The sequence below is a fragment of the Siphateles boraxobius genome, unplaced genomic scaffold (assembly GCF_051911475.1).
Source record: "Siphateles boraxobius isolate OS27281-9 unplaced genomic scaffold, OSU_SipBor_1 130, whole genome shotgun sequence".
NCBI classification, from domain to species: Eukaryota; Metazoa; Chordata; class Actinopteri; order Cypriniformes; family Leuciscidae; genus Siphateles; species Siphateles boraxobius.
In genome coordinates this window covers 8,451,721-8,467,086 of record NW_027508734.1, presented here as the reverse complement: position 1 = coordinate 8,467,086, position 15,366 = coordinate 8,451,721, and the positions used below count along the sequence as shown (strand labels likewise).

Sequence of the window (15,366 nt, the reverse complement as noted above, 5' to 3'; positions counted from 1 at the left end):
TCTCTCCACGTGGGGTAACTACTTGGTTATGAGCCTCCACCAATCAAAAACGACCAGATTTACTAAAATAATCTGATGTACATACGGTAAAATTATCATTGTGCCCTTCTTTTTTTACACTATAGTTATAACCGTTCTAATTAAGGTTTACAATTTAAATAAATGTAAAATTAATAATCGATAAGGATTTTAAATAGAATTTGGAATTTGCTTTTAGATAGATCTGATACATAGCTCCCAACAGGACTATAAAGTTCCCAAAGGGATAAAATGCCCTTTTATTATTACACTCAAAAGTTTGGGATCAGTAAAAAACAAAGTTTTTTAATAAATTGTTTTTGTTCAGCAAGGATGCATTAAAGTGATCACAATGACAGGATGTAGTTTTACATTGATACAAAATCTATATCAAACAGAAAGTTCAATCCATCAAAAAAAGTTATCATATTCATCCATCAAAATAGTTATCATAGTCTCTTTAAAAAAGATAATACATCTTTTTTAACATTGATAATAATCAGAAATGTTTAATGAGCAGCAAGTCAGCATATTGGAATGATTTCTGAAGGATCCTGTGACACTGAATGATGCTGAAAATTTAACTTACCATCACAGGAACCAAACCCCAAACTTTTAAGAAATGTAATAAAACAAAAACAAGTAGGTTTCTGATAAAGACACGACATTCCACACGACTTTTAAAATAAAAAAATGCTGTAAGATTTTTGTTTTTCTAGTTGTAACATATTTGGTTCTTGGAGGATTCTTTTTCTTCTTTTTTGTTGTTGTTGTTGCTTGCACTGGAATGTGTTAGGAGAGGTTCCAAATGATGATAGAATTCTAATAGGAATTCTGTACACATTCTTTTTAAAAAAAATGTAATTCTCTTTTGACTAATGCCAAATACCTACATCATAGTAACACTGACTGCAGTAACTAGTATGTTGGAGAACCCATTGCAATTATAACATTTTTGTCTAAACATACTTCTGACTTACAATCGATTGTTTTAATAGCCTGAAATAAATAAATCATAACATAAATCTGAGTCTGAGGATGTGAACAGCTCCGGGAAGAACGTCACGGGTTGCCATCCCATAATTACGGTTATGGTGTGAATGCAGCATAAGCTCATTGTTTTGGTTCAGGAGCAACTGGCAAAGTTTGTGTGTGAACTGTTTGTTTGTGGCGTATCATGACGTGTGATGCGCTGATGATATGTGATGTCTGTGTGAGGAAGTATGGAAATACATATTTTGACAGACAGGTAGGACATCCTATTATTGCATTCGGACCGAATGCGTTGATTGGACGAACATTTTGTGACTTCCGCAGAAGATATATGTACATGATTTAATATTTAGACCATTTCTATTATTGATTGCTATCAGCATGTCAGAGTTTCAACCAGTAAGTGTTTATAAAACCTTCCGTAAATGATTATTATTCTTTTGATTACATATTTCCCCTGTGAGACTGTACATGCCAAGGCCGGTATGAAAATGCATCAATAAAGCTCTTCATAATCAGAGACTCCGCCACCCCTGAACGTGTGAAAGCTGATTATCGGTCCCTCCACTCCTCTTCATAGCACCCCTTCTCTCTCTTTCATTGTTTCCATCACTCCCTCTCTCCCCCACTTCACTGAAATACCCCTCAACCAACCGAACTGTTCACAATAACCAGTGGCTACTGTTGTTATGGAAACAAGAAATATGACACAAAGCCTTATTAATAAAAGGTGCTAGCGACTACAGAGCCATCTATAAACAAATGTAATTGAAATGTAGTTTTAAAACGAACAGATATTGGATAGATAGACGGGACATTAGCACAGCTCGCATACTTTGATAAGTGGCATTGATGCTAATGGTTTCCTCGCCGTTTTATTTCTTAATCCTTTTTTTTTCTTCTCTGTAACAAATGACAGTAAGTGTGCAACAGAAGTGTTAAATTCCGCATTCGACAATCCCTTAATTCCTTACAGTCCACTGTAAACACACACACACACACACACACACCTTTTGTAAGGTCAGGCTGAAAGGCTTTTTGAACTACATTAGCAACTCACACTGAATGCTTTGAACTGAAGCCAAATGACTGACAGCAAACAATATTAAAATGCATGAGCAATTCTAACAAAGAGCTATGAAATACACCAAAGGGATGTGGCCATTTGCGAGCAGTGTTTTAAAAATGCCACACGAATGTCGATCCTTTCAAACGGTGGGAGACTTATCAAAATGTCTCATTTGAATGAGTCACGATCAAACATATTGCATTATGAGTCCGTAATATGCACGGAATGAAAATGTGGTATCCAGCGGGGAGAGAGAGAGAAAGCAGGAGTGCAGATAGACGTTTTGAGGGGGTCGATGGACAGGCAAAGTGTTTGCCCATTGGCTGCCTCTGAGGGAAAGTGTGTTTGAGAGAAGAGAGCACTCACACATTCAGCCTTGGGCAAGGTGACTGAGGAGAGACAGTGAGTGACAACTGCAGTTGAACTAGAGGATATTCAATCTGAAGGCACAGAATAATGAATCCAGTCCTCGGGGAATTAGTACCACAAAAATGTAAAAAAAAACCAGGGAAGACAAATACACACAACCAGGTTGAGAGTGTTTATAATATATTAAAAAAAATAGTAGTTTAAAATCAGGCAAGTTGATTAAATGGACGATATTTTGAGATTATTGGATAGATTATAATAGATAGATATATCTAGTCTGTGGAAGGAGCATAAAATGTTCGTTCAGTCATTGCATTCTGTCTGACAATGATCTTATAACAATAGAGTTCAATGGAACGTGCGAACATATCTAACGATGCTTTCAGGAAATGCACCCAAAACATTATGTTCAATATTATTGTAATGTTTTGCTTTGAGACATGAGGTTTATTGCCAGCCTCTCTGAAATCGCCAACCCTACCTTTAACTATATATTTTCTATTTGAATTATTTTCAAATTTAATTTATTCCTGTGACGCAAAGCTGAATTTTCAGCGTCATTACTCCAGTATTCAGTGTCACAGCTCGAAAGAACAGCATTTATTTCAAATAGAGATATTTTATAAACAATAGCCTATCTACTGTATGTAATACATCCTTGCTGTGTAAAATTATTAGTTGAGTTACTTACTGAAACTAAACTTTTGGAAGGTAGATAGGTCATAGTGTATATCAAGGGACTTTGTCAGGCCCCACCCATAACAATATTTTTTTGGGCCTGTGAATTTTATGGAGAATCCTGTAAAAATCTGCATTTTATCAGCTATCGGCAATTATAGATATCATTTGAGCACTAAATTTAACCGACACACCACTGGATGGTGGATCCAGCTGAACCATGACCACTGTTTCACCAGCTTTCTGTTAAAACTCCTCTTTACTGAAGCTCTGTTTTGAGTTTCTGCCTCTGACCTTGAGTTTCAGGAAACTGACTGCGGTAATGCACATTATTAAAGCTGTGAGTGTGTGCATGTGTCTTCAATGGATTGTCCTTGTCCTCTCAACACCGCAAACATATTCTTTGATCTTTGACCGAAATGACTCTCACAATGCGGTGGAGAACCTCAGGAATACAATATAATGCACCGACTCGCTCTCAACCGCACACAGATAAGCTACCACAGACGTGAGAAAACGCGCTCGCTCACACACACACTTTCACTCACTCTCCCTCTCAGTCTCTCCGCAGTACTCAGGTTGCAATTATCCTCTTTGGCTGGAGTGTTTTGATGGTATAATTGCCATGGACACTGAGGAGAGAGGGATTGGTGAGTGAGAGATAGAATGAGGGATGGAGAGGGGGAGAGAGGGACATCGAGAGCTGACACTCTCAGCATGCTAATGCCCAAACACACTCCATCTCCCCCCGTTTTCCTTTTTGTCACTCTCTTCATCACACGCACACACACACACACACACACAGACACAGGTGCGGTAACCTCTCCATTCCACATTCTCTCCAGGAAGCCAAAACAGCAAATACACAAGCTCGACGGGAGAGCGAGAAAACAACAGTAGGAGGGGAAAGAGAAGGATATTTTCCATCCACTGACAATAGAGATGATCCACGCTCATCCCTCAGTTCTTTCAGCTATGTAATCCATTTTGTCCTTTATATTCGTTCCTTCCCTTTACTCCTCTCCAGAAAGAGAGCCAAAGTGAGTGCTACACGTGATGGCCCTGTGGGGTTTTATCTGCGCTGATGTCTTGATCTAGTTTAGGAAAAACAGCGACACCTAGTGGTGTATTAAAACAACTGCGCTCAAACCTATTAAAGTCCCCCGTACTCAATAATTGTATCCCTTAAAACTCATCTTTGATCAACAAAATTACATATTTAAAAGTTTTTTATTCCTTAAAATCTTAATGGCTTAAAATAGCTTGAATGTAACTCTACACCCTTGCTTCATTTAGTATACGCGGTTCTATGAATATGCAAATTAGCCCCGCCTCCACTCACTCACACCGCTCAGAGATTCACTGCAGTTTTAAGGAGAAAATACTCAGCAATGGTGTTGACTTATGAATCTGTACATGTTTTGTCTCAAAGCATATTTAAAACAGCACATAGACTGATAAACAACATTTAAAGCTTGATTTTCACCACAGGGGGACTCTAAAGTTAACATGAGATGAAAATTAACCATATGAAAGGTGCACTACTTACATTTTTTTTGTTCAAAATCAATAAAATTGTAATAATCAGTCATACATCAATCAGTCAGTCGTGAGCTACGAGGTTGTAAATCGATGGTATTTGCTACCGTCAGCCCACATAATTTCAGCTTAGTTTTAAAATACCGTAACTGTGTATAACAGCAGAATTTGTGGTGGGAAAACTACATTGCCCATAATGCTGCACGGAAAATTCCACCAATCAGAGTCAAAACAAGCAAACCCAACAAAAGATCTCTTTAGCTCCGCCCACTCTAATGAAGCACTGCTAATGACGTATTATATATAAATGTATACACACAAGCTGTTAACTACAAAGTACACTTGTAACTATTTTTGTCCAGTTTTCTAATACTTTTTCGCTTCAAATCAAAGTTTGTATTGTTGTGATTCACCTCGTAGCTGATTGGCTTGGTTAATGGCTTATAACACTTTAACGAAGACTTTTGAACACACTGAATATCCTGTTCCACCTATGAAATATCATATTACAAAAGTAAAATAGGTTGAGAATGCTTTTTTATAATTATATTATATTTTAAATTACTTATAATTTACAAAACAGGCAGATTCCATTGAAAAGGCAATGTCTTCATTTAGACAACACACAACAGTCATTTACATTGATTAAAGACAATTGAATAGGCTCTAAAGACGTTTCCAGTTCCTCAGTTCCTTAGGACGTTTCTACCCTTAGACAGTATTAGATGATTACGTTAAAATAGTGTCAAATCAAGTAGAAATCGCTTGGTCTTACAATGCAGAGAGTGTAGTGCATCCATTGGACACATCCGTTTGGATGGTGCTACAAGTGTAACTATTTGAGTGTGGGAGTCAAGTGTGTGTGTGTGTGTGTGTGTGTGTGTGTGTGTGTGTGTGTGTGTGTGTGTGTGTGTGTGTGTGTGTGTGTGTGTGTGTGTGTGTGTGTGCGTGCGTGTTGACCGTGTGGGTGGTCGGCGAGTTGCACTTAAATGAAACCGTGGTGGAATTGTTTCAACGTGTGCGCGTTAGTCAAAACTCGGTTCACGAGGGTACATATGTGGGAGTGTGCTTGGGTATCCCAGGTTTGATGAAGCTTGAGTTAGTGTGTATGTGTGTGTGTGTTTAAATTGTTTCTCTATGTATTGTGGTCGTGAGTGGGAGTCTGTATAGATAGAAGTCTCTCCGCAAGCTCTAGGACTTCAGCAATCTTCCTCTTCACTGCTTCTCTCCTCTTCAAATCTACATCTCCTAGCGGGAGAGAATGAGTAATAGAGAGAGAAGAGAAAAGGGTAGAACAAAGGGATGCAGTGAGGTTTAGTTTCCTCCTACCATTAAAATATTTTACATTGCATCCAAATAGTGCTAATTTTCCTGCTTCGAGGAAAAAAAACAATGCACGTAATGTCGTTGTGTTGAGAGCTACTCTGCTCTTTCCTCTCACATGATTGAATCACGCCAAGGTCTTTCTGAACACTGCAAATTGCCATTTGTATGATTTAGGGTCTGTAACCTGTATATGGGGCCAGTTTTTCAATTTTATTTTTATTTAGATAATTTAAAAAACTACAATGTTTATTAAAACACCAGTGGTTTTGGTCATGCAATTTATAAAAACATTGTTGTTTTCTTTTAAACAGATTAATACCTTTATTCAGCGAGGATATATTAAATGGATCAAAAGTGACAGTAAAGAGCTTTAAGGATGTGTTCACACTTGTTGTTCGGTTCGCTTTGTTCGTTTGATACGGAACCCCAAAAAAAAACATTTAGTCCTGGGCGTTCCGTTCACATTGGCATTTTTATACCGAAAGCTAAAGATACTGAACCTAAAGGCATAAGGATACATTCACAACCTGATTTGGCGGCTTTTATTACGAAACAATCCTTTGCATTGAGCTACATGCGCTCGTTGTATGTGCGTAGCTTACATATGATGGTATTTTGACCAGCTGAGAACTTATAAAATGTGTAAAGGAGGCAAAACAGAGACAGGAATCCCTCCATCACACACACACACACACACACACACACACACACACACACACAGATCTTCTGCGAGGAGATGAGGTTCTGATGCCTGTACCGAACTGTGATGGGCAACTTCTTGACAATGATGAGAAAAAACAGATATGCTTGAGCATTCTGTCCTATTTAGGATTTCATCTTGTGACATCATGTCCTGTTTTTGTTTAGTTTACATATCTTTGGTTTGTGTTGCGTTCATATTTCAGTCGAACTGCACCAGAGTTGGTTTGGAAGCTGACTGAGACTCATCTTTTCAGCGTCTCGGTCCGCTTGTTTGGTGGCACCAGGGTTCAGATGTCAGCGTTCACACTTATTCAAATGAACCACACTAACAGAGCAATCACACTAGGGTTCGTTTTAATTGAACTAAACCTGCCAAGTGTGAACAAATTACATTTAAAATATTTTAAAATAGAAAAAGTTATTTTAAATACTAATAATGTTTCACAATACACAAAAGACTTTCAAAAACATATTAAAAGTAGGGCATCTATTTTTACATTTTAAACTCAATTTTGATTAGTCACACTGGAAATGGAAGGTCACGTCAAGCACATGCATTGTGGGATACTATATTCTCAACAGTGTGTTTCATTGAATACAGCACATATTAACAAAGCTAGTATTTCGTTTTTGGGGATTCTGTGCTTGCAGAAAATTTGTACAGTATGTATCCTATACACTGCAGAAAAGTATATATACAGGTCCTTCTCAAAAAATTTGCATATTGTGATAAAGTTCATTATTTTCCATAATGTAATGATAAAAATTAAACTTTCATATATTTTAGATTCATTGAAAAACCAACTGAAATATTTCAGGTATTTTATTGTTTTAATACTGATGATTTTGGCATACAGCTCACGAAAACCTAAAATTCCTATCTCAAAAAATTAGCATATTTCATCCGACCAATAAAATAAGTGTTTTTAATACAAAAAAAAGTCAACCTTCGAATAATTATGTTCAGTTATGCACTCAATACTTGGTCGGGAATCCTTTTGCAGAAATGACTGCTTCAATGCGGCTTGGCATGGAGGCAATCAGCCTGTGGCACTGCTGAGGTGTTATGGAGGCCCAGGATGCTTCGATAGCGGCCTTAAGCTCATCCAGAGTGTTGGGTCTTGCGTCTCTCAACTTTCTCTTCACAATATCCCACAGATACTCTATGGGGTTCAGGTCAGGAGAGTTGGCAGGCCAATTGAGCACAGTAATACCATGGTCAGTAAACCATTTACCAGTGGTTTTGGCACTGTGAGCAGGTGCCAGGTCGTGCTGAAAAATGAAATCTTCATCTCCATAAAGATTTTCAGCAGATAGAAGCATGAAGTGCTCCAAAATCTCCTGATAGCTAGCTGCATTGACCCTGCCCTTGATAAAACACAGTGGACCAACACTAGCAGCTGACATGGCACCCCAGAACATCACCGACTGTGGGTACTTGACACTGGACTTCAGGCATTTTGTCATTTGACTTCCCACTGAGGTGCCTTGATACAGCACTCTGGGAACAGCCTATTTGTTCAGAAATTTCTTTCTGTGTCTTACTCTCTTGCTTGAGGGTGTCAATGATGGCCTTCTGGACGGCAGTCTTACCCATGATTGCGGTTTTGAGTAATGAAACAGGCTGGGAGTTTTTAAAAGCCTCAGGAATCTTTTGCAGGTGTTTAGAGTTAATTAGTTGATTCAGATGATTAGGTTAATAGCTCGTTTAGAGAACCTTTTCATGATATGCTAATTTTTTGAGATAGGAATTTGGGGTTTTCATGAGCTGTGTGCCAAAATCATCAGTATTAAAACAATAAAAGACCTGAAATATTTCGGTTGGTGTGCAATGAATCTAAAATTTATGAAAGTTTAACTTTTATCATTACATTATGGAAAATAATGAACTTTATCACAATATGCAAATTTTTTTAGAAGGACCTGTATATTAATATGCCACCACAACAGCCTCCTTGTCTTACCTTGCACTCCTTTCATAAATATATCGACAGCCATCCTGTATCGTTTCACTGCTCCACTGTAATCACCCTCTCTCTCTCGTTCCTGGGCGGCATTCAGCTCTTCATTGGCCTGGTGCACGTAGTTCAGATCTTCAGTCCCGTTTGGACCCGTCAGAGGGACAGACAGGAGTTGAGCATGGCTGGGTGATCCGTATGGTTGATCTGAGGCATTGAATAAGGTGGTTAGAGTGAGATTTGCATTAAAAAAAATACAAAAATAAATAAGTCAAGTACCTTCTTTGGCACATGGGTCAAAAATAGCGAGGTCTGTATCTGAAAGCGGAGGCGGAGCCTTTTCTAAATGTTCCTCCAATCCAGAATCAAACAGCGAATCAAACTCCTCTAATTGGTCGACTGGAGAACCTGGAATTTCAAGCGAGGCATCTGGAAGATATAGAGCGATTAGCCATGATTGAAATCGAATAGAAACAGGATAAAAGACGTAGATAACAAACTAACGTGTTGTGGCGTCCGTAGCAGCAGTGCATTGGTCGGTGCCGTTATTCTGATGTGTTGTGATGTCAGTGTCGCTCTCTTTTTCTGTCAGTTCCTGTATTTGCGTTTCTGCTTGTGTTTCTGGTGTGGGGCTGCTTTCCCTGTCGACGGAAAAGGCCTCGACTGCTACCTCTGGCTGGGTTAGATCTGTCAGTCTTGGGTTGGACTCCAGCTCCTGGGCCGGGATAGGAGCATCTCTCCCCGTCTCCTCTTCAGCCAGCAGCTCAGCGCTCCTCTCTGGCAGGGGAATAAGAGGAGGAGGAAGACATGTGGAAATGGCAGCTGTCTCCAGTGGTCTCCTCACTTCTCCTCCCTGACAGAGGAAAAATTGTTAAGCAGAATACCACAAAAAAAATACAATTCTTAAGACACACAATCAGACAAATACAGCGCACAGGTCACATATGGATGACTTTCATGATACTTTTAGTGTACTTTTAGAGTTTGACCATGTCAGTGAACTCTGATGAGAGCAATATTTATTTTATCTTCCACCTAAACAACACCTGAGGATGAGTAATTGATGGCAGTAATTGATGTATGTATATGTATACACATTACCGTTAAAACAAAAATATTTTTTCGATTAAGTCTCTTAGGGTGTGTTCACACTTGGCATGTATGGTTCGATTAAAACGAACTCTGGTGTGATTGCTCTGTTAGTGCGGTTCATTTGAATAAGTGTGAACGCTAACATCTGAACCCTGGAGTCATCAAACAAGCGGAAAAGATGAGTCTCAGTCCGCTTTCAAACAAACTCTGGTGCAGTTCGACTTAAATATGAACGCAACACGGACCACAAACATGTAAACGAACCAAAAACAGGGCATGATGACACCAGACGCGACCCTCATATAGACAGAATATAAATCTGTTTTTTCTCATCATTGTCAAGATGTTGCCCATCACAGTTCGGTACAGGCATTAGAACCGTGTGTGTGTGTGTGTGTGTGTGTGTGTGTGTGTGTGTGTGTGTGTGTGTGTGTGTGTGTGTGTGTGTGTGTGTGTGTGTCTGATGGAGGGATTCCTGCTGCTGTTATGACTCCTTTACACATTTTATAAGCTCTTCACAAGTTCTCAGCTGGTCAAAATACCATCATATGTAGGCTACGTACATACAACGAGCGCATTTATCCACAGCACTGTTCTGGATGTTCGGTAACATCTCTTGTGAAATAAACATAATAAAAGGCGACCAAACAGGTTGTGAATATATCCCTATTCCTTTAGGTTTGGTGTTAAAATGCCAATGTGAACGCTAAGCAAACCGAACACACACTTAGCCTACGTTCACACTGTCAGTCCAAATCTGATAATATGTGAATCCGTTTGGAATCTGATCTAAATGAGTTAATGTCCACAACTGTTCAGATCCATTTTGTGTCCCGTGGCGCTTTTTCATTTTCAAGAATATCTGCATTGGTTTCTATGGCAATGACAATGCATTGATAGGCATACGCCATATGTCTAATATATCTATATCTATATCTATATCTATATATATATGTCTGACCCTAAAGAAGTCTTTGAGTTGAGGGCTGTTGTAGAGGGCAGGAATGTTTTTAGAGAAGAGCAGCATGTCCTCGGCTGCTTTCCTCCGCTCTTCAATCACAGCCTCGTCAAAACGCCCTGTGAGAGCGAGAGATACAGAGAGAGCGGGGAGGGAAGTTAGAAAAGTACAAATAAGCCGACTAACAGCATCAAGTGATCAAACTGAAATGCTTAAAATCCAGGTGCCGTCTCAGCAATTCAGTTGACCTTACCAAAAACCTGCGCTCGTGGAAAAGGGGGAAACTCTTCTAGCCGCCTGAACAGGTTCCTGTGAGTGTACGCCAGCTCTCCATGTAATTTCTTCAACTCTGAGTACCTTTTCCACACCACAACCTGCCAATCAAACCAGCAATGAGTCCAATGCAGCTCCAAACATGTGTGTATGCAAACATACAGGGTCAGGGATGATCATACCTCTTTAACATTCTCCGGCTTTGTCTTTGATACGAACTGTGGAGAAAGAGACGGTTAAGCTAAACCACATGACACCAAAGGGAGAGGATTTGAAAGGGCCTATTATTTGAAGCATGAATGAGGAAAGTGATGAGATTGGTGCATGAGACACTGGAGTCACGTGATCTTGTTCCAGATTCTTTAAATCACGAGTTTCACAGCAAACCAGTTACACAAACCGAGGCTAGTAGTTATTATTAACCCACTCTATGAAGATCAGTATGTCTTTTGTATTTATGAAGCACAGTTTATCAAAGTGTAAAGCATACATATCTCGGATACCTGTAATCAATTCAAAACACAAAATCCAGATATCTGAGGTCGAAATTAGCCGTATCTATTATTCCTCTCTGTGATAAGATGTAAATATGATCATGCAGTATATTATAGTGCTACTAACCCTTGCTGTTACTTTATACTCCGTGTGTCCTTTCTCGTGTGTGCGTGGATCTGATACAGTGAAGAAGCGATAATATTCTTCAGTTTTAGACTTTCGAGACATCACTGTCAGAAAAATGTGTTTAAATTTGAAATAACATAAATATGAGGACAGAATCAAGCGGTCGTGACTGGTACTGCGTTGGACTGTTGACAGTTTGGAAGTTACTTCCTGCTTTGTGACAGGCGCATGCGCAAACGGATAACGTCACTTCTTTTCAACCCCTTCAAAATAAAAGTCATTCTAGGGCACACTAAGATTTTTTGTCTGTGGTGTTACTCATAGAATGTAAAAAAAGAGTATATGATAAATGTGTAAAAAGAGAGTGTATATTAGATACACATGATAAATCCAGTTTTACATCACTTTCAAAGTCTATATGGTCACTACCCTTTTTTCAAAACCTTTTTTGTTGATGGAAAGAATAACCTAATTCTGTGGCTATGACAGTGCAATGTATTTATAGCCTATTCAAATTATATCAAACCATTATGAACCTGCCATTGTGAAATTATTATCAGATCTGATTATCAAAAATAAGCATTTTATATATACAGTGGATTCAGAAATTATTTTGTTACGTTGCAGCCTTATGCTAAATGCTTTTAAATTATTTTTTTCACATCAGTCTACACTCCATACCCCTTAATGCCATAAAAGACACCTGATTGTGTGCCACTCTGATCATCTTATTTATAGGGACCAATTTAAAACTAAATTCTACTCAATCTAAACTACACTAGATGGGTCTTGTCACTCTGAGACATTTTGTCATCTGTCACAAAAAAGCAATCAATTCTAACTCTAAAGAGAACACTTACTTCTTTACCTCATATTAAACCAAGGATGAGCTGGCTTCATTTAGGAGCCCAGCGTGCTACCCATAGCACTGACATGCTCACCTCTCCCTTGTAAATGTTAATGGCCACCCATTGAGACGGCCAAGTCTTAGTAATTGCCCTCTGAGATCTCGAAGTCCTGGTTTATGTGGGTTCAGTGAGGGGTGAGATTTAGAGGAGCACAGCTGTCCAAGATCAGCCACACATGAGTATCAGATTTGATCCGATTGACAGGATCTATATCTATATCTTTATATGTACTGTAAAGCAGTCACTAGGCCTATATCACCGGAGATGGAGGATAGTGTGACGTAACGGCTAGCAGACCAATTAACATTTAAGTCACTTCACATCATTAATTCCTCTGTCTAACGAGGACCTCATAGTGAGAATAAGACAGAAATGCACGGTTCTCCAAATCACAAGTGACACCACACGCCTTACCAGTCCACGATAGTATCATCACCCTGCTGTAATTAAGACCTTACTAGTTCATTAGTGCCTTGCTTCTGAAGTTATTAACACTTTCCCCTGTCAAACATGAGGATATTTATGTTGTAGATGATCAATTTTTACATGATATAGTATTGGAAATGACATAGAATTGATACAGCTTCTGATGCAAAGATAACACCTTGGTGTGACCTTATCAAACATCTTTCCTACTGGGTCTGGAAGAGTCCCTTCCCTCGCACACGTCTCTTCACCCTTTACCCTTTACCCCTTCTCCTGCACACCCACACAACCACCTTCATCATCCTTCGTGTGTTATGTTTCGACCAATAAGTTCTCTTTAATCAACGGCAGGTTCCCACCTTTGGTGCCTATATAAGTTTGTCATCCTTAAAGGCATCTAAAGGCAGTGTTTTTACAGTGCTGTGAGATGTTTTCTCCGTTACAGATGGTCGTAGTTACTCTATCGCTCTCTTTGCTGCTGTGCAGCGTCAGCTCGGCACCGGGAGGAGACATGCTGATCCAGCTGTTACGGTCTGAAGTGGAACCCAAGGAGAACGAGGTAGAACACAAGCTTTTCTACAGGTTGTTTTGATGGTGATGTCTGTGTGGATATAGAGAAAATAATTGTAACACTTTCCAATAAGTTCCCAATAGTTAACCTTAAGTAATGCATTACCTACCAAAAAATAACAATGAGCAATACATTTGTTATATATATATATATATATATATATATATATATATATATATATATATATATATATATATAGTACATTTTATTTTTATTTATATATAAAAAATTTAAAAAAATGTTTGTTAATAAAAATAAAACTGCTTTTATTTTCATGTTAGCTCAGGTTCATTAAATAATTTAGATTTTAATAATAGTAAATTCTGATATTAACAATAATAAATGATTATTGCTAACTAATGTTAGTAAATCATTACTGTCGGGCAAAAAACATCTCCATATTTCCACGTTTTTATTTTTTCATAAATAATTAATTGGTTTTGCAAATATTTAATCAATGAAAAGTATTAAAAAAAGAGCTTGTGACCACATCTCATTACTCAATCCACGGTAAAACCTCAATCGTGAAAGAAGTGTTACAGGCAGTTTGATCGTCTCTGCTTGTTTGCAATGCAACAGTAAATAAAGAACAGGTTCTTTGAATAAGCAAAGCTGCATTTTCTTTACTCAAGAAGGCGAATGTTTTATTTGAGAAGCGGAGATAATATAGACTAATGTTTTATGTAGCCTATTTGAGGAGCAGAGAAGAGTTTCTAAGTCTAGCATTTGTCATGGAGTCATAGCTAATTTTCTTAAATAGCATGTGCGAAGCACTTTAATATGCACTGACTCAGATGTGGCTGTTCTAATGACGAACAAAACACATATGTCCAAAATTATCTGGTTAAAATTATTTTGATAACATATGTTAATAATATGATGACATAAAAGTGTCTGACCATGTATAAAGCCACATTATCAACTTTAATTGATTAGTTTAATTGGTGTTTTTTTTTATTTTTTAAACGAAACCTTATTGTAAAGTGTTACTAAAATAGTAACATGCATAAGTAGGCTACTAAAGCAAGTTCAAATTAGAATCTATTTTTCTTTTTGACCTTGAAAAGCTTGTGAATCTTCATTCTTTGCAGCTTCAGGATTTCTTTCGTTTACTTCTTCTGAAGCAACTCTCTGAGTCGGCGGCCCCTGAACGCATTGATGATGATCTTGACGTTCACAATGAAGTGGTTCGCCAGATTCCCCTCTCCCATCGAGAACGGAAAACAGGCTGTCGGAATTTCTACTGGAAGACCTTCACCTCCTGTTAGTCAACTTGCTTGGTATCAAATCTCAACTTAAACCCTTTCAACATTGACATAATCGTGTAGGCGTCAATATTAAGCTACTTGTTTTAGAGGATTTCTGGTTCTGTCCTTTATGCCCGTATCCCTGTCTCATGTATTGTAATAACTAATCTATATTGTCTTCAGTTTCTCCTTCATGATACTATATACATTTCCCAACAATGTTCTTAAAATTCACCAGCACGCGTATTGGTAAATAATGACACCAGTAATACTATTCCAGTACAAATTGAGTGTAACTCTTTTGTATAGTATTGATCTTTATGCACTGTATGGTATAAAATATTTGTGTTATGGGTACTATGGAGATTGATAGCAAGTGATTGAATGATTAAAATTAAATTGAAAAAAGCTTGATCTATAGGTTGTGTTGACCTTGCAACAGTGTCATTAGATTGTTAGTCCTCTGTAATAAACTGTGATCAGGGAAAATGTTTACGTGTGATTGGCTCTATGGAATGTAATACAAAAAAAACAAAAACAACTTTTTTGGGGGATAATTTTTTTTCCTTTCACAGTTCATCAAATCATAAATTGGAAACAATGGTCAGTACAAAAACT

General features: G+C 38.1%; 2 protein-coding genes across 2 annotated transcripts; one reads left to right on the top strand and one right to left on the bottom strand.

Moving 5' to 3' along the window:
- Positions 1 to 4,341: 4,341 nt before the first annotated feature.
- Positions 4,342 to 11,868, bottom strand: snx15 (sorting nexin 15). Its single transcript, XM_077227709.1, has 8 exons — positions 11,597 to 11,868; positions 11,158 to 11,193; positions 10,956 to 11,076; positions 10,706 to 10,821; positions 9,157 to 9,505; positions 8,932 to 9,081; positions 8,659 to 8,859; positions 4,342 to 5,914 (listed from the first exon to the last, which is right to left on the bottom strand). Exons 1-8 carry the CDS (start codon positions 11,696 to 11,698, stop codon positions 5,802 to 5,804), a joined length of 1,188 nt encoding a protein of 395 aa, XP_077083824.1. The 5' UTR covers positions 11,699 to 11,868; the 3' UTR covers positions 4,342 to 5,801.
- Positions 11,869 to 13,292: 1,424 nt separating this feature from the next.
- Positions 13,293 to 15,147, top strand: sst5 (somatostatin 5). Its single transcript, XM_077227680.1, has 2 exons — positions 13,293 to 13,489; positions 14,593 to 15,147. The coding sequence occupies exons 1-2, from the start codon at positions 13,358 to 13,360 to the stop codon at positions 14,767 to 14,769; spliced, it is 309 nt and encodes a 102-aa protein (XP_077083795.1). The 5' UTR covers positions 13,293 to 13,357; the 3' UTR covers positions 14,770 to 15,147.
- Positions 15,148 to 15,366: the final 219 nt, after the last annotated feature.